The 19,354-nt window shown below is 39.7% G+C and overlaps 2 protein-coding genes across 7 annotated transcripts in view; both read right to left on the bottom strand.

Annotated features, from left to right (window-relative positions):
* cep192 (centrosomal protein 192) overlaps positions 1-2,186 on the bottom strand; it is a 59,060-nt gene extending 56,874 nt beyond the window's left edge. For all 3 annotated transcript variants that reach the window (XM_008108711.3, XM_008108713.3, XM_008108712.3), the window contains exons 1-2: positions 1,992-2,186; positions 556-990 (exon numbers count right to left, since the gene is read on the bottom strand). In XM_008108711.3, the coding sequence (XP_008106918.2) occupies positions 556-722 (167 nt within the window). In that variant the 5' untranslated portion in view covers positions 723-990; positions 1,992-2,186. The remainder of the gene's footprint in view (positions 1-555; positions 991-1,991) is intronic.
* Positions 2,187-4,437: 2,251 nt separating this feature from the next.
* Positions 4,438-18,280, bottom strand: seh1l (SEH1 like nucleoporin). 4 transcript variants are annotated; one of them, XM_062980548.1, is made up of 9 exons: positions 18,063-18,279; positions 14,370-14,420; positions 13,572-13,718; positions 12,860-13,071; positions 11,497-11,595; positions 10,861-11,001; positions 9,987-10,144; positions 8,746-8,899; positions 4,438-5,272 (listed from the first exon to the last, which is right to left on the bottom strand). In XM_062980548.1, exons 1-9 carry the CDS (start codon positions 18,171-18,173, stop codon positions 5,074-5,076), a joined length of 1,272 nt encoding a protein of 423 aa, XP_062836618.1. In that variant the 5' UTR covers positions 18,174-18,279; the 3' UTR covers positions 4,438-5,073. The 4 variants fall into 4 exon arrangements, with proteins under 4 accessions (XP_062836618.1, XP_062836620.1, XP_062836619.1 ...); XM_062980550.1 differs by lacking the exon at positions 4,438-5,272 and adding an exon at positions 5,657-6,926 and having other exon boundaries at positions 18,063-18,278; XM_062980549.1 differs by lacking the exon at positions 4,438-5,272 and adding an exon at positions 7,021-8,457 and having other exon boundaries at positions 18,063-18,280.
* Positions 18,281-19,354: the final 1,074 nt, after the last annotated feature.

Here is a 19,354-nt window from a genome sequence, read left to right as displayed (position 1 = left end):
AATGCTGGAACAACACATGGAATAATATTATCTTCCTGTCATGTCAAGAAAACAAGTCAAAACAATCATCTCCACATTATGAAACCATCCACACTTATCTGCACCGCTGCTCTCTATCAAACATTTGGAGTGGGCAAAATTCTTAATGTTGTAATGGTCACCTATATTTACTTACCGACTGCCATTTTTAGAAACATTCAAACTTCTGTTTGATGGCATGAGGGACACAAGAGAGAAAACTTTTACAAATATAAAGAAACAATTTTTATTTCGTCTACAGTTAAATTATACTACAGCTTGAGAAAATGCTTGCAGCAAGTTTCACAGTGAGCCATTTCATATTCTGGCAAAAACGTATATCTTCAGAACAACAAAAATGGGAACTTGAGCTTCTCTAACACCTATTGAAAATTAATTTGTATCATGAATCACAAGTGGAAAATCAGGTCTGGAAAAAAATCCACACATAGAAACAAAAAGGAATGGGCAGTTTTTTAGTGACAACATTCTTCCCTATTGTCTCATCCCTATTTTTAGTTTTAACAGACATCTTACCTGCCATGAGGGTCAGTTTTCTGCCGGGCTTCAGTTGAAGAAGCAACTGGCAAACCAAGATTTGATGACATTGTAACATTATCCAAAATTTCACTGGTACGAGTAGTCAGCGAGTGGTCCAAAATACTTGGTAATGTTTCATCCGCAATGCCTTTAAAGTCTTCCATAATACTGTTCTCTTATAAGTGTTCTAAATCTTTAAAAAAAGTGCTAACCACAGGCCGGAAACAAAACTTCCCCAATGTTGTTCAGTTTCATATTTCTATTATCCAATATCTGGGGGTTTCTTAGGCAGTACACATACGGGTAGAGTCTATTTTATCGTTCATGCAGCTCCAGAATTATTATGGGGATTCAAAAACTACAGTTTGACTTGATTCTTATCCATTTCTTCATCACTGAAGGATGCTTATTGATTTTCTTCCACAGTAAGGCCTACAGATTCCAAAAACAAAAGGAGATGTATTTAAAACACTGGAAACAAAAGTTCTCTGGTGCCCAAATATGGATGCAACAACTCCCAGAAGACTCCCTCTTAAAGTAGTGCCAAACTACTCCAATTCCGCAGTGTGGCTACATCTCTGGGAAGCAGAAAACCAAACCGGCTGGCTGCCTTATCGCACTAGAGCAGGCACGGGCAAACTTCGACGCTCCAGGTGTTTTGGACTTCAACTCCCACAATTCCTAACAGCCTACCGACTGTTAGGAATTGTGGGAGTTGAAGTCCAAAACACCTGGAGGGCCGAAGTTTGCCCTTGCCTGACTAGAGCATGACTCCAGTTTAAATCCAGTTTCTGCCTCCTGCAGAATTCTGGGGTTTGTAGTTTGGTGAGGCCCAGGACCTGTGTGGCCGAGCTGTTTAAAGCCCCCTCCCTAAAGTGGATTTAAAGTGGATCCAAGCTGTAGTGTAGGCAATGGCAAACTTGGGCCCTGGTGGTGTTTTGGACTTCAACTCCCACAATTTCTAACTGCCTCTGGCTGAGGGGCAAAAGGAAGGGGCCTGAGGCTGTTAGGAATTGTGGGAGTTGAAGTCCAAAACACCACCACCCATGCCTGCTCTAGAGTTCTAGAAGTACTACCAGGAGAGCAGTGGTTGCTCTTATTTCCTATTAACAGCGCGTCCATACTGTAGAATTAGCGCAGTTTGATAGCACTTCAGTGGTCTGGAATTTTTGGAGTTGTAGTTTGGTAAAGCCTTAAACCTTGCAATTCGACAGCTCCCATGATTCCAGAGCACTGAGCCATGGCAGTCAAAGCGGCGTCACGTTGCTTTAACTCTCCTCCTTTCACCTCAGAAGGAAGCCACCAACACGAAGAAGAATATGGCGAGGGAAGGAAGCGAGTGTGAGGAGAACCTCACCCCCCCCCCCTCCCCAATCCCTTTAACTTAAAACGGTCGGTTAGGCAAAGTGTTTTATAAAGAAAGGGTCACTCACTGGGCCACAGCAGCGAGCAGAAACGAACCGACCGCCTCAAAAACGCGCTTCGAAAGTCCTCTGAGTGAGTGATTGGAGGGGTTTCCGCGCCCCCCCCCCCTTTTCGCCAATCTACCGCGCATGCGCCCCTCGGCTTGCCTGGTCCTCCGAGGAAACAAACCCCGCGCTCTCCATAGCTTTGAAGCAGAAAAAGGGGCGGGGCGAAAAGAAAGAGAGCGCAAGGCAGCGGGGAGCGCCCGGCGAATTCGATTGGTTTATGAGGAAGGGAAGCGCCGCAGCCCTCTAATTGGACGAAGGGGACGCGGCAGTGTTTTCAAATGTGGGCGGGACTTCATGGTCATTTTTCTGCAGTAAAGTCCGCTTGTTATGTAAACAATACCAGAGATGTGTTGTCGAAGGTTTTCATGGCAGGCAGGAATGAAGCTTGCAAGGCCATTAATGCTAATCAAGGTGATTAATTACAACATTCACAGTGGCCTCCAACACACAAAAGTCCTTTCTCCCACCCTGGACCTTCCACAGATATATAAGCCTCCATTGCTCAGTTTTCCAATATACCTCACAATCTCTGAGGATGCCTGCCATAGATGTAGGCGATACGTCAGGAGATAATGCTTCTGGAACATGGCCATACAGGCCGAAAAATGCACAACAACCCAATATCAGAGACGATTTTCAATGTGTTGTCGAAGGCTTTAATGGCAGGAATCACTAGGTTGCTGTGAGTTTTCCGGGCTGTATAGCCATGTTCCAGAAGTATTCTCTCCTGACGTTTTGCCCACATCTATGGCAGGCATCCATGTTGGAAACTAGGAAAGTGTGGTTTATATATCTGGAATGTCCAGATTCCCCCGGCAGGAAACAGCCAAGCTTTGAAGCTGCAAAGCTATTCAATGCTAATCAAGGTGATCAATTGCAACATTCACACTTGGCCTCAGACAAGAGCTGTTTGGCACCAAGTTGCTGTGCGTTTTCCAGGCTGTATGGCCATGTTCCAGAAGCATTATTTCCTACATTTTTCCTGCGTCTATGGCAGGCATCTTCAGAAGTTGTGAGATATGTTGGAAACTAATCAAGTGGGGTTTATTTATCTGTGGAATGTTCAGAGTGGGAGAGGCAAGTGTGAATGTTTCAATTGGCAACCTTGGTTAGCATCGAATAGCCTTTTAGCTTCAAGGTCTGGCTGCTTATTGCCTGGGGGAAATCCTTTGTTGGGAGCTGTTAACTGGCCCTGATTGTTGTTCTTATTTACTGTCCTGATTTTAGAGTGTTTTAATACTGGTAGCCAGATTTTGTTCATTGTCATGGTTTCCTCCTTTCTGTTGAAATTGGCCATACAGCCCGGAAAAATCACAGCATCCTAGTAGTTCCGGCCATGAAAGCCTCAGACAACAGGTCTTTTCATATACTGTTTTATTATTCCATTACCAAGGAAATTACACTTCAGTCTCTTTGGGGGGGGGGGGGGGAGACTAGTTACAACAACCTTTATTACTGGGGACTAGTTACAACTCTTATTTCCAAACTCTGCTCAACGTCAGTGCAATAGATGCCTAAAAATGCACTATGACAACAGAATGCGAGAAAAGAGCAGGCATTCATGGAGTCTTCATGATCAATCTAAAAATAGATTAGAACTTCCTAATTACAATCCAAAACTTCACACTATACTAAGTCTCTGAGCTTGCTAAAGTACCTTTTTGGAGCCCTTCTTGCTTAGGTGACGGGATATATAAAAGTCAATTTATGTGTACATTTCTCTATTGGATTAACTATTAAGGGTATTACCTGTGAAAGTAGGCCCCCTTATATTCAATGAAGTATATTCCCAATATCTTCCTTACTAGGATCTTGCTGTGCTTTGCATGATGAATTGAGCTTACTTGTGAGTAAATGTGAATAGAATTGGCCATCATAACATCAGTATATCATAGTTATCACGTTTTTAAAAAACATGGAGGTCTGATGAGCTCCTTTTTCCTTCTGCAGTAGGCAATAGTACAATGAAGTCTGTGGCTTTTTATATAGTCTCATCTTAATAACTTTTAGCTTCTTGGGATGACTATTTACTCTTTTTAGTGTACTTTAGGCATGCTGGAGGCTGTGTTTTTAAGCTGTGTCTCAGCCTCTGGAGACATACAATGAAGTATTTTGAGGCACTGCAGTGTTGTCTTTCTCCTGTCACTCCAACATCTGTACATATACTGCAGGGATGCACTACTAAGGGCTAAAAGTCCCTCAACTTCTGTTACTTCTAACCCTGACATATGCTCTCTACCCAATCCTTGTTTGAATTGAAAGTGTACAAGCCCAGATAGCACAGCCTATGGTCGTGCTGCATGAGTTCAAGTAACGACGACAAAATCTGAAATTTTAATCAATGCAGTATAAAAGCCAGACCTCTGATATTCTCTTAATGCATCTCAAAGTATAAACAACACGTGTATCATTTCAAGTGTTTTATTGACTTGTTTTCATTTTTAAAGGTGTAGTGTAAGGATTTATATGGAGGGTGGGGAAGTGTTGGTATGTTATTAACCTCCCTTCCCTTTTTTGGCTACAGAATCCATAGGCATGCTTCATTAATCTTCATCATTCCCTTTTATTGCTGTGGATTTGGGGGAGGGGGGCATGAACCTACAAGTATGATGCTGGTGCCGAAGAAGGTAATGTCTATTTCCACTTTAAACCACAGTTTTCTCCAAATTAAGTTCACTTAAGGGTACAGTTCCAAGACCAATGGGAAGGGAGGAAAAAACTCCAAACCCAAATATAGAAAGACAAAGTTCATTAAAAAACAGTATTTTAAAAAAGGATCAGAAAAATGTAATTTGTATGCATTTGCTGTGTAAGTCACAATTAATACGAAGCATCTTTATTATTGTTGAAAATTGATTGAATCAGAGCTAGCATTTGGCACAGAAGCACTAATATGGTGAATTCCAAAGACCTTGCAGAACATGTCCTTAAAACACCCACCGCTAGATGCTGAAGGGAATGAGGAGTGCAAAAACAAGCAGTCTAAAATGGAACCATTTCACAAGCATCTGAACAAGACCTCTCATACAGTTCAAAATGTGCATTAAACCCCCTCATGTTCACGTAAGAATTTAAGAGGTCGAGAGATATATCGTGTGCGACGGTGAGGATACTGGAGGTTGGCTGTGTCAGCATCACAAGAGCGTTCTATCAGAGGAGGAGGAGGAGGAGGAGGTAGGAGCTGGGCATAACTGGACCACCTTGATCCAGCCCGTGGGGAATCCAGAGGGGGAAAGAAATACCTGAAAACAATTAAGACAGGAACACCAAAAAAGAAAAAAAAACACAAAACAGAAGAAAGAGAATAGTAGTAAATACAAGAACCAAAGGGGAGAGATCAAGCTGGTAGGTAGGACAGGGCTTTAGTAAATTCATGCCAAAATTAAAATAAAAACAAAATGTAATGGCCAAAACAAAGTCCCCCTCTAAAAACATGTCTGATTATGAAACTCCAAAAATTGTTCTTGTAGGAATATAGTCATAGGAAGTAATGGAAAAATGATTTGTATAAATCACCTGTAAATTAAATGTGTTTCTATGTACCAAGATATGCTTATCCTTTAAAAATATTGCTGTACATTTCCATAGCTCTTAGTAACAACTGCAGAAAAACAGGCACACATTAATTATGCAGGTATATCTCCTGTATTTGCATCCAACTCAGATTAAATGTACTGAACATATTATAGATTAGATGTAAAAACAACTAGTTTTTACAATTTTTACATTTCCACAATATACAAAAGTAACTCCTTTTTCGCTGAAATACAGTCTGCATCATATATACATATGGATGGCAAAAACATCTGAAAAAACCCCTAAACACCTGGCACATTAAACATTTAAATGACTATTCCATGTCAGTTTTTATAACTTACCCGTAACTATCAAAGACAGCACTTTATCATCTTTGGAAAAGTAGACCAATTTACAAAACAGAATGGCAAAAGTTAGTAAAAATTTGAGACAGGACATTTTTAGAGCTACATTGACATGCTGCTAAGTAAAACAATGCATTTTCTGGCCATATCATAATGAATGTTTACAGCAACACTGCTTCAGTTTGCTATGGGATTATAATTCCACTGTATAGAAGCTGGTTGTATGCATTTCACTATACATGATTTTCCTTTCAGATTAAAATAATTCCCAGAGCACCCTGCCATTGCCACGTAGCAAACATTTATTTGGATATGGTTCTCCATCACATAGCTATGACCAGAGGAAATCTCACTGATTATTCTAAGAAATCATGCCATAGGAACATGCAACTATCAGTTAAGACAACTACAAGTATGGCATTGTTTGTGGGGTGTTTTTTGTTCCCTTTGAAATCATACTTAATTCTGAAGCAATAGTAAACTATTTTAAGATACCAACTGCACAGTCGTCAAGTTACAAGGTTGCCGACAGTTTCAGGCTGGTTACGTTTGCATGTTACAAGTCCATGAACAAAACTCCAATGGTTAAGAATCTGAGCACTTCAAAAAGTACAACAAAATAAAATAGTCAAAACAAATTTAATGAAAGCCAATAGATTTCAATAGATTCAAATCTCCCAACACCTCAGAATGCAAGGACAGTAATCCTTTTTAATGTTGTGAACTTCCCCTCTTTTGACTGTGGGGATTGCAGGAGTGTTTCCACAAGAGGACTCATCCTGTTACTTTTTTCACAACAAGGTCATAGTGTGCTGGCTAGCAGAGTGCATATACAACGGTTTTTAAGAGACCCTTTTTGATTTGCTTTTAGTAGTAGGCAGACTGCTGGTGTCTTGGGAAGAGGTCAAACGGCGTTGGGGAATGGGGAAAGGAGTTCGCTTTCCATTCCTGTGTGCATGCAACAAGCAGCAAAACAGCAAAGTTACTCCAGTTAGCTTGGAATCAGCTGTGCTTTCTGTTAAAAAGGACATAATACAAATGGAGAAGGGAGAATGCATCACAATTTTAGACACACATGGTTATAAGCACAAAATAAGAATACTGTAGAGCAGTATTTAGCAGGTTTATTAAGTTGTAATCTTTTCAGTCCTCAAACAATTTTAATTATCTTTCAGTTAGCTATAAAACACCGATTGACTTTGATTTTCAAAACTGTTAGTAGCATTACTAGAGTTTACTAACAAAAGTACTAAACAATCAAACCCTAAAAACCAGGAAAAGCAGTCTAGTAATGTATCATATCAATTTGTTTCTAGAAACCACCACATTTCTGTGTACATAAAAACTGCAGCATATTAATTACAGTACGGTTCTTTTTTATCACATTTTCAAATGCTTAATGAATAGTAAAAAATAATAATTCAGGATTCCCCACAATAGCTACGTGTGTGTATCATAGCTGAAGATTTACTCTTTCTTACACTGGAATTGTGCCCTAAAATGTATTATTCTGTATGAAAAGATTACTTCACCAACGTAAGGTGGAATGTAACAAAAAAGCCCTGTATAAACAGGTGTAAAGAATTCCATCATCCAGTTGAAAGGAATTTAATGAGCATCAGATGGGAATAGTGGCTGAACCTCATTAACTCTTCTGACATTTCTCAGTATTCTATGGAGGTCAAGAGAGCAGATTTCAGTAGAGCCCAGAATGAAGCAACCAGCTGTCCAAAGAAACTGCTGTTTTGACGTTCCACACAGAGCTTGATTAGTAACTGTCAGGTCGTAACTTTATCTGTCTCTTTCGTTCAGGTCGACCAAACAATCACCGCTGTGGCATACTTCAAGGAGACCTATAGCTAGAGCACCCAAATAGCAAAGAATACACCCTCCCACCAGCAGGAGAAGTGTCAACACAGGCTAACAGCCCATGTTCTCCATTTAGCAGCAGCTGACTCCCTTTGATAGAGCAGCAGTAGGTGAAAATCTCAAATAGCAGCACAAGAACAAAGTTACAGATCAGTTACAATCAAGTAATATATTCCTTCAAATAAATGCAGCCGTCTTATCCAAGTGTTTTAAAAAGCTGCATCATCATTTAGTTTATCCTTACTTATAATGCATGTGCTATAACCACTTGAATTTACAAAAAAAAAAAACTCGACACATAATAGTAAAGTATCCAGCACTGATTGGTAGTAAAAAGAAGTGTGATCTACAGCATAGGCTCCAAATTCTGTCCATCAAATGCCACCACTGTGTCTGCATCCAAGTGCCAGAGGAAGTCCTAATGATAAAGTTCATGGATCAACAATGTTCCTTTCAGTCAGGTTTGTGAGAGCAGGCCCAAAACAGACCCATGTGTTGAAAGCTATGTGAACAAACTGGTTGCCAAGAGCTACTGAAAACAGGATTGGATGAGGGTCCTATTCCCAAGGAGTCTCAAGAAGTAGAAGAGGACAGAAGCAGGAAATCAAAGAGACCTTGGTTGAGAAACAGTAGGATAATTAGTGGTCAAAGTACTAAAGGGTAGCAAGAGCCAGCTGCTGTGAGTAAAAAGATACAAAAATAGATAATATGATTTAAAAATATTTAGAGGTCTCAGCATTTACGTATGCGAACAGTAACAGGACATAAGTTGTTTATTTTATGCATTTTAGTACAGTGTAGGTAAGAACTAGCACAAATGAACTAAAAATTATTGATGTGATAAATGGCTGTGATTGAGAATCACACATGGAAAACACCGTGTTCTTAAGACTTAGTGGGACTAACACTGGATGTTACTGACAAAGGTTCTTAAGAATGGAAAATTTACATACAAAGTAGCCTACCTGCCAGCAGATGTTCCATTGACTGAATTCTGAAGGCTTGTATTGGATGTGCCAAATGGAGAATTAAAAACTCCCTGCTGAGAGGAGCTAGCATTGACTGGACTCCCATTACCTTTCAGAATTCCAGTGCACTTCCAATTGTCCATGTAGTTAGCTGAGGGAAAATTCCACAAACCCAATTGCATCTTAGTTTAAATGATGGTTAGACAGCTGCATTATAATGACACACCCCCTCTAAAAACATGACGCAAAATGAATTGTCTTATTCTCAGCTCAGAGACAGAAATTATGCAGCCTTCAGGTATAGTTGAGACTGCAATTCTCAGCAATTCTAGAAAGCACAACCACTGGTAGGAAATGTAGGAGTTTCAGTCTTACAACCAGGAGAGACACACAATTTGCACCCCTACTTAAACTGTCCAAATAGATGGTGTAGGAAAACATTAATGACATTTCCTCTTCAAGAAACACCTAGTATTCAAAACATCAAAAGAATCTAGAAGTCTTTTCACTGCTTGGCCTTCAGAACACACAAAAAGCCAACAACTAAAATAACTCTATGTCAGGCTGACTTCTGAGGACTGTACAGTCTTGTCCTCCATAATCACAGATTCTCCATTCATGAATTGAAAAATATGTATTTAAAAAAAATCCCAAAAGCACACCTTGATTTTGCAATGTTATATAAGGGACAGCATTTAACTACACCACTACATCTAACAGGACTTGAGCATCCATGGATTTCAGTACCCATAGTGGGTCCTGGAACAAAAGCCCATCAGCTACCAAGGACCCACTGGATAAAGGGAGGCTCCATTTCAAAGTATAAGAAAGTTTCCAAGCTCAAGCCTTTTTATGTTTCATCATACTATTTTGGGCCGGTACATTTTTCTAGCCAGGTCAATGATAATTATTATTTATCAACTAAACTTACCAATGGCTTACACTGTCTTATGTTTACATTTGCATCTGTGATAAAATATTAAACTGACGTAAGTTTTAACACTTAATTTAATAAAGTCACATTCCTGACTGACTTGTCTTTAAACATTAAGAGTTATACCCTCAATGAACTATTATAGAAAAGAAGCCCTGTTGACCCAAACCTGAAGCACAACTGTAAATTAATTAACTTAGAAGGAACTCTGACAAAGCTCATAGGTCTTATTTCCTAGTATATCTACATGGGATTGCAGACCCAATCTCTGTATAACAGGGAAGTAACTGAATTAAATTCTTACCTTTCCAAAGCCTTACACACCCATCATCTCCTGAAGATGCAAGTACTGTGCCTGTAATGTTCCAGCTTACACGCCAAACTTGGGAATTATGATTATCAAACTGAGCCACTAACTGAACCTCAAATTTTGTCAGTCCTGATGAAGTGGTCAGTTCTTTTCTATTGAAAAAATAAAATTCAATATTGAGCTTTAATCTACTTAAAGTAATTGATTTTACAAATATCAATTATTTCAAGATTATGTTAATGCTATTTTGAAATCCAAAAAGTAACAGAATTCTATTTCTTATTGGTCAGAAATTAGAAACTGAAGTCCGAAACATCTGGAGGAACACAGTTCGAGAAACTCTGTGCTTAAGAAATATTGCTTAGATTCCTGAGCTTTTTTTTTTTTTTTTGCCCGGGGGGGGGGGGGGAGAGGGGTTCAACAGAAAGGAATGCACCAAAACTACTACAATTCCTGGGCCAAAAAAGTGGGCAGGAAAATTAGTGAAGGCTCTCTGGGGTAATTCTTGTAAGATTCCTGAGGTTAAAAAGCAGGGAGCAGAAAAAGTGAAGGCTACATCGACCCCCATAGGCACAGAGCAGGGTAACATTGCCACATTACTTGGCTTCTCCAAGATATTTCATTATGTATATATATACAAATATGGATATGCCAAAATCTGGAGAAATCTGATATCCAAAATACATTGAGTCCCAAGCATTTTGGATAAGATATACTCAACCTAAAGATTCCTAACCAATAATATTGTTGATTTCATTCTTAAAAAGGAAGAAAAAATTACAGGAAGGAAGAAAAAACTACATCTGTTTCCACAAAAATCAGCTTATTTGCTTTTACACTACCTTGCAATATTTACCTCAAAACTCACCTTAGAGGTTTTAATGTAAAAATTCGTACATCTTTGGTAGCTACCGCCAATATATGGAAGGATCTTCCCAGATTTGGAGCAAATGCTATATCATGCACAGGGTCTGTAACTGTCATAAGTGTTTCTGCTTTTGCATATTTCCTGAAGAAATAAGAGAACAACGTGTTTTGAATTCCCTATAGTAAAATAGTCTCCAACGTGACACATAAGGAGTTTGGCTACAGCATCCACCAATGTCCCTTCCCACTTCACAATTTTATTTTTTTAAGTAATGTTTTTATTGATATATGCCTATGAGTGTTGGATTATTAAAACTTAATGATAATATACAATAATACTGCACTGGAATAGACTTTGAATTCTGTTCATCAAATTTCAAACTTCTGTGTCATGGGAGACAACTGGCCAAGAACAGGAATTCACCTTGGAGTCATGAGATGTGTGGCCAGTTCTACAGATTCTGCCCACTCACAATAAATCTCTAATAAATTAAAGTCTCACCAAAAATTAGTTTAAAATGCTTAATCTTCATAGACAATGTCTTTGTTACTTTCATGCATACCAACAGCAGGTGATGTACCAAATAATATTATAAAACATTTTAAACCATTAAGGGAATAACATTTTTCATCTTACCTGGTGTTTTCATTATATTCATAAATCTGTACTTTGGCCAATACATTTGGGCTGCTGTCATCGCTTCCTACAGCTATCATTGGAGCATGAGCACGAGAGCTGCAATCACCAAAAAAAAAAAACCCTCTTACAAGTTGTAACGATGAGGACTGCCCCTAACACTCTTCAAGAAAGACAAATAATAATAAAATATGATAACACCCCACCTGCAACCACAAGGGATAGAGTCCAGAACTACCTGAAACTGTGGATAATAGCAAAACCTTTATTTTGACTAAACTCAGTTTATACCACAAGCCAGGCCTCTTCAACCTACAGCCCTCCAGGTGTTTTTGCCTCCAATTCCCAGAAGCCCTAGTCAGCTTGTTCAATTGTCAGGAATGATGGGAGCTGAAGTCCAAAACACCTGGACAACTAGAAGTTGTGCAGACCTGCCAAAGACTCCTACTAGAGACCTAAAAAGGCCCACAAACTCTTCCCGGGGGTAGGGGTTGAGGGGTGTAACATGGGTGCATAAAACTGTAGATATCAAATCTGCGGAGAAGAGACAATGGTGTTAGAATAAAAGATGTTGCTGTCTACCTATCAACCTATTTTTCCATCTAGGTAAAGGTAAAGGTTTCCCCTGACGTTCAGTCCAGTTGTGACCGACTCTGGGGGTTGGTGTTCATCTCCATTTCTAAGCCAAAGAGCCGGCGTTGTCCATAGACATCTCCAAGGTCATGTGGCCAACGTGACTGCATGGAGCGCCGTTTCATCTAAGCTGGCACTAAAGTGGAAGCAACTATCCCGAATATCAGGCAAATGATTTTTTTTATACATTACTTCCCAACCAATCCTTCTAAATGGATCTAGTACATTTCAGCATGTAAAATACCTCCTCTACCACTGAGCCATCGCTTCTCTATAAGGGCTCAATGGTTTGTTTCCTTCTAAACCTGATACTCCAGATACTGATTAACGTGTTTCTGAAGCAGGAGCTAAAAAGAATCTGAATTCAGAAATTTTGGTGGGAGGCTAGACCACCGTTTTAGAAGTCCTAATTGAGGCTTAAATGTCTTGATTTATTATTAATATTTCAAGTACATACTACATAAGAAAGGCACAGCACTATTACTGTTTCAGCTGGATCGAGATTTAGGTATGGGCAACTGAAATGATGAGTATGGACATTCCAGCCCCATTCTTCCCAATCTTGTGAAAAGGGTAAAGAAGGTAATTGAGATCTTGGACCAAAAATACAAGGCAGAGTGAATCTGCATGAGAAGAGCTGTTCTGCCAGCAGAAGGAAGTCTTCTATGTAACCAATTGAGGGTTTTTTTCTCTGTAGCTTATTAACTTATCAAGAGTAATAGTAACATACCTCGAAGGGTTCCAAGAAATACAACTGCAGCTTAGTTTACATGAGATTTCATGCTGAAGTGACCACTGACTCAAATTCATAACATCGGGAGCTTCATAGATCCTAACAACTCCATCTGCTGAACATGTTGCTAACATGAGACCCATATGCTTGGGAGCAAACTTTACATCAGTAACAGATGTTCTACTGTCAACCAGAGTAGTCCTTTTTACCTGAAATGAAGCAGAATATTAATATCATTCAATTTTTGGATAATTATTAATAAATGAAAGACAGAAAACTATGAAGTAACAATTTTATGGTTAGGAAATGAAGACGTCAGAAAAAGGATACATTGTTATTTATATTGAAACTCTTATAAGCTAAGCTTAAGAAAACTATCTTTGTTTAGCCTATTTTTGATGAAATAACTATATTCAAAGTATTATTATCCAACTTTTATTATCCCATTTTTTAAATATCCAAAATTTAGTTATGGGAAATCATTATTTTGGTGCATTGTTACGCCAAGCCTCTCATTTTGTGTATGTATGTATTCTTAACCCTCTCAGTTCCCATCGTATTCCTGAATTCATGGTTCTGTATTTATGATTTTAATCAATATGTTTTGATTTGTAATCTCCAATCCTTGTACTTGATCAAACAGAAATAGCAACGGTATAACTATAACTAAATTATGGAATGAGTACATCTCCTTTCACATCTTACTTACCCAGTGACTCTGTCCTCGAAGTTTATCATTTGATTCTCCAACTATTTCTTCCCACACAGCAGCTGTTCTGTCAAAAGAGCAGGAAGCCAGGACTTGTCCAAACTCTGGGTGTGCCCAGGTCACACGCCACACAGATCCACTGTGTGTCTGGAAAGTTCAGAAGGATTGGAATTTGCATACTAAAAGCACAGTAGTCATTTTCATTTACTGGGAGAAAATCATGAAATGCAATCAACAATTTTTAAAGAGTCAAAGTCTCTTTGGAATAAATGCCTATTCACTTTCACAGCTGAAGTTAACATTTTACATATAGCTGTATAGCAGCTATTTAGTTAACTGATCTAATAACATCCAAACCATGCATAATGTTCCAGGCAAACCCTGGAGGTCCTTTCCTACATGCATATTGACTTTTAAAAATAAATGTCAGAGAGGCATCAGTCATTCTCACATTACGATATTTGATAAGAGCATTTAATTTGAGGCACAGTTTTAGCAAGATGAAATAAACCACCAAATATTAGCTAGCTTGTTCTATGCCCGCTTAGTTTAGTGTTTAAAAGAAAAAGAGCATACAATGAATTGCAGCTGTGGAGAATCAGAGAAACATGGTTTCATCTTTAAAAAGCAATCTTAAATACTGATACCCCAATTGGGGGGAGGTGAACTGATTATGGTATAAACTTCTGGGCGAACATGGAAAGACATCATTTTGAGACAATATTGTTGTTTTCATCAAGACTTCTCATGCCATGAATCATTTCTAAATTACAGAGGTATTGAGGCTCACACTTTTACCTTCCAGCTTGCAGTACAGTGCCATTCTCCATTCTCCCCTTTGTCCCAAACCTATTAAAGAAAAAATAACTTATAATACTTACATTAAAAATGCATACAGTGTAAATGCAAAATTAGAAAAAGTGTTAGGAACTAAGTCCGAAGTCTATGGGTCAAAGATTGTGAAAACTACAAGTAGGCTATAAACCCAGTAACTGTATTCCTCCCTAGATTCATCTTATGTGGCAGCCATGCAGTTTGGTTGGGGGGTGGGTGCGGTTTAGAAATACAATTGTTCTGTGATACAAGGGGTTGGATAACTGATTCTGGGTTATCTTTTGTTCTTTATCACCAGAAGCTATATAAACTTCTATATGTAATAAGCATGAAAGTGTATCTTGCTGACAAAATACACATTTGGAAGCCAAAGGCAAGAATTACATTCCATTGAACACAGAAACAGATGTAAGTGTAGTACTACCCAGAATATCAATTTTCTACATAGAACCATTGTATAGGAATACAAATCATTCTTCAGAGTTGTAGATGTTAATGTCAGTAATGCATTCCTCCTGACTACAAAAGCAATTAATGAGTCACATATCTCTCTATATCAGCTGTCACTAAAGGCTATTTTTCTTTTTTTTCTCTCGGAATAAGTCCCATTTAACATTGAAAGCTTTATTTTTCCATAAACACATCCAGGATTGATCTGCAAGTAATACTCTACTTTGAATGATCTAACCCCTGCCAGCTGATTGTTATAACATATATGTAAAGTGAATTCCATCAAATATATGAATTCTTCCCCAACCACACTGCAATCCTACAAATAACAGTAAGTCCTATCAAAATCAGGGCAGCTTTCTTCTAGGTAAATTGTACAAAATCAGACTACACATCAGTTAACACATGGTCAGCCCTCTGTATCTACAGATTCGAAGTCTATGGATTCTATCCATGACATGAATTTTTTTAATCATTTTTTTTATTTTGCCATTTTATATACAGGACACCATATTGGCATCCCACTGCATATGATGCAAATGAGCATCCATAGATTTTGGTTTTCATGAGGAGTCCTGGAGCCAAATCTCTGCAGATAGTAAGGTCCCAATTGTAATAGGCAAAATAAAAGCACCTTTGTCATTGAGCACTCCCAGGAATAATAAAGGCTGCCTGTTCTGACACACTAATTCGGGGATAAGCTACACTAAACAAAGGGGGGGGGGTACGACTTCTAAAGACACTTTGTAAAATACTTGTAAACATCTCCATCTCCCTCTATGACCCATCACGGAAGTTAAGATCTTCTGGGAAGGCCCTGCCCTCCATCCCACCACCTTCACAGGCACGATTGGTGAAGATAAGAGACAGAGCCTTCTCGGTGGTGGCCCCTCAGCTGTGGAACTCCCTCCCTAGTTGGATTAGATCAGGCCTTTTCCTCCTGTCATTTCGCAAACAAGTGAAAACTTAGTTTTGGGAGCAAGCATTTGGCTCAGGATAATTATCTGTGCAATATAGTTGGAATTGGCTTTGTATTGATGAATATGATTATTTGATTATCTGGTTTTGCATCTATACACAATAGTCGTCTAATGTTTACATATGTCGTTTTAAATTGTTTAATTGCTTTTAATTGTTGTTTGGGCATGAAATTATGTCACCCATGTAAGCCACCCTGAGTCCCCTTCGGGGTGAGAAGGGCGAGAAATAAATATCATAAATAATAATGTTTGAATGTCAACCAATTGGAAAATAATCTCCCTCCTCTAACAAGTAGGCAAAAGTAACAGCAACCTGCCTGACTCTTTATATATATATCTTTATATTATTAACATATTACGTTTATTTATGTTCTTATTTTTTGGTTATTATTGGTTGGTTAGTTATAACTTTATATTGATGTTGTTTTATTATGTTGATTGATTTGTTATTTGTCTTATTTATTATGGATGTTTGTCACTTTCGATGGAAGCCATCCTGAGTCCCCTCGGGGAGTTAGGGCGGGTTACAAATAAAGTATTACAATTATTATTATCTCCTCCCCATCTTAATAAAAACAGTAACAAACTGAGTGGCATTTGGGATGGGGGCTGTTTTGAACGGTAATAATTTTCATTGTATTTTAATTTTTTACACTTATTACACAAAGATTTCATTGCTTTTTAACTTTAAATACTCATATGTGTATGCGTTCACTTTGTTTTGAATGTCTACTGTATTGTGTCATGTCACTCTTAGGCGCTTTCGGTCCCTATATTGGGAGAAAGACAGGGGAGGGGGAAAATTGAGTAATTAAATTAAACTGTATTGTCAAAGGCCTTTATGGCTAGAATCACTGGTTTGCTGTTAGTTTTCCGGGCTGTATGGCTATGTTCCAGAAGCATTCTCTCCTGACATTTTGCCCACATCTATGGCAGGCATCCTCAGAGGTTGTGAAGTATAGTAGAGTCTCACTTATCCAACAGTTGCTTATCCAACGTTCTGGATTATACAGCGCATTTTTGTAGTCAATGTTTTCAATACATCGTGATATTTTGACGCTAAATTCGTAAATACAGTAATTACTACATAGCATTATTGCATATTGAACTACTTTTTCTGTTAAACTTGTTGTATAACATGATGTTTTGGTGCTTAATTTGTAAAATCATAACCTAATTTGATGTTTAATAGACCTTTCCTTGATCCCTCCTTATTATCCAACATATTCGCTTATCCAACGTTCTGCCGGCTCATTTATCTTGGATAAGTGAGACTCTACTGTATATTAGAAACTAGGCAAGTTTTTTTTCGTGTCAGGAGCAACTTGAGTCGCTTCTGGTGTGAGAGAATTGGCCGTCTGCAAGGACGTTGCCCAGGGGACGCCCGGATGTTTTTACCATCCTTGTGGGAGGCTTCTCTCATGTCCCTGCATGGAGCTGGAGCTGATAGAGGGAGCTCATCCGCACTTTCCCTGGGTGAGATTCAAACCTGGCAGCCTTCAGGTCAGCATCCCAACCTTCAAGTCCCAAGGCTTTAACCCACTATGCCACCAGGGCTCCGACTAGGCAAGTGAGGTTTATATATCTGTGGAAGATCTGGGGTGGGAGAAAGAACTCTTGTCTGTTGGAAGCAAGTGTGAATGTTGCAACTTTTTTGTGTGTGTCAGGAGCAATCGGAGTTGCTTCTAGAGTGAGAGAATTGGCCATCTGCAAGGACGTTGCCCAGGGGACGCCCGGATGTTTTGATGTTTTACCATCCTTGTGGGAGGCTTCTCTCATGTCCCCGCATGGAGCTGGAGCTGAAAGAGGGAGCTCATCCGCGCTCTCCCAGGGTGGGATTCGAACCTGGCAGCCTTCAGGTCAGCAACCCAACCTTCAAGTCACGAGGCTTTTATCCCCTAGGCCACCGGAGCCTTGCAGCTTCAAAGCCTAGCTGCTTCCTGCATAAGTGACAGACTTCACAACCTCTGAGGATGCCTGCCACAGATTTGGGCGAAACTTCAGGAGAGAATCCTTCTGCAACATGGCCATACAGCCCGGAAAATTCACAGCAACCCAGTGACTCCGGCCATGAAAGCCTTCAACAACACAATGAAAAGATTGTGAGGAGTGGGCGGTTCAGGGAGAGAAAGAGACAGAGAGCGAGGGAGGCCACTTGGCCTCAGGGAAGCCTCGCCACGCCACCCCCCAAAATGGAGCCGAGGCCACCAACCGCAGAGAGCCCCACCTTGACGCTCTGGTCGCTGGAGCAGGTCGCCATCCGCCGCCCGTGGAAGTCGAAGGAGACATCGTGGATGAGGTCGCGGTGGTCGGCCGCGATGCTCCGCGCCACGAACATCCCTCTCTCTCTCCTTGCCTTCCTTCGTCTCTGAGGGGACGCCTTCGCCTTCCTGGGGAAACGCGCGCGCCTGGCTTTCCCCTCAAATAGGCGCGCCGGGCGCACTTTGATGGCGCTGCACGAGAGGGAGGCGGGGCCTCGGAGCCGCCCATCACCTCCTCGTCCAAAAGGAACTGAAGCAGGAACTGAAGCATGGGAGGACTTGGGCCTTTCCTCATCATCATTCCTATCAGTCTCAGGCCCCTTCCTTTTCCCCCTCAGCCGCTTAAATTATGTGGCTATATAATATATCTCCGATTAAATATGCAGCAGAAATTGCTCTTTTTAGTTACCATAATATCTGTTCCAGGAAGGGCTTCCTGGGGGCGCTTCCACACAGCCATATAACCCACAATATCTGCTTTGAACTGGGTTATCTGAGTCCGCACTGCCATATATCCCAGTTCAAAGCAGATAATGTAGGATTTTATTCAACTGTGTGGCATGGGGCTGGGGGTCCTTCCTCACCGCCCTATATCCCAAAACATCAAAGCAGAAAATCCAACATTATTGCAGTGTGGACTCAGATAATTCAAAGAAGATACTGTATTGTGAGATTTTCTGCCTTGATTCAGGGATACAGTGTTGTATGGAAGGGCCCTAGATCGCTTTCTAAATCAGCAAATTGTTTGAGATGTAATATTATGAATACTATTAATTCCTTAACACATATGTTTAGAAGCTGTCCCATAGTGACTACATTTTGTGAGGAAGCAATCACATGAGTACATTTGGTATTTAGCACTGGTGGATCAAGGAACACCCAGGGATGCGTTCTTTCAGATTTTGTTTACATTTTTTTAAATTGGTGGTTTTCCCACTTTTGTTGGGATCCTGGGTCCCTAGCACTGGTGAATGTGAAGGACTGACAGTAAATTATAAATACAGTAGAGTCTCACTTATCCAACATAAACGGGCCGGCAGAATGTTGGATAAGCGAATATGTTGGATAATACAGAGGGATTAAGGAAAAGCTTATTAAACATCAAATTAGGTTATGATTTTACAAATTAAGCACAAAAATATCATGTTATACAACAAATTTGACAGAAAAAGTAGTTCAATACGCAGTAATGCTATGTAGTAATTACTGTATTTACGAATTTAGCACCAAAATATCACGATGTATTGAAAACATTGAC

The sequence above is a fragment of the Anolis carolinensis genome, chromosome 4, assembly GCF_035594765.1.
Source record: "Anolis carolinensis isolate JA03-04 chromosome 4, rAnoCar3.1.pri, whole genome shotgun sequence".
Classification (NCBI taxonomy): Eukaryota; Metazoa; Chordata; class Lepidosauria; order Squamata; family Dactyloidae; genus Anolis; species Anolis carolinensis.
Note: the sequence above shows the minus strand (reverse complement) of the source record. Positions and strands in the feature narration are given on the sequence as shown.

Bases quoted from the DNA above. Each gene is read 5' to 3' on its own strand.
- seh1l (XM_062980548.1), bottom strand. From the start codon at position 18,173: ATGTTCGTGGCGCGGAGCATCGCGGCCGACCACCGCGACCTCATCCAC. The intron at 14,421-18,062 runs GTGGGGCTCTCT...TTTCTTTAATAG, and splicing joins CCAGCGACCAGAGCGTCAAG to GTTTGGGACAAAGGGGAGAA. The intron at 13,072-13,571 runs GTAAGTAAGATG...GCTTCATTTCAG, and splicing joins TTCGAGGACAGAGTCACTGG to GTAAAAAGGACTACTCTGGT.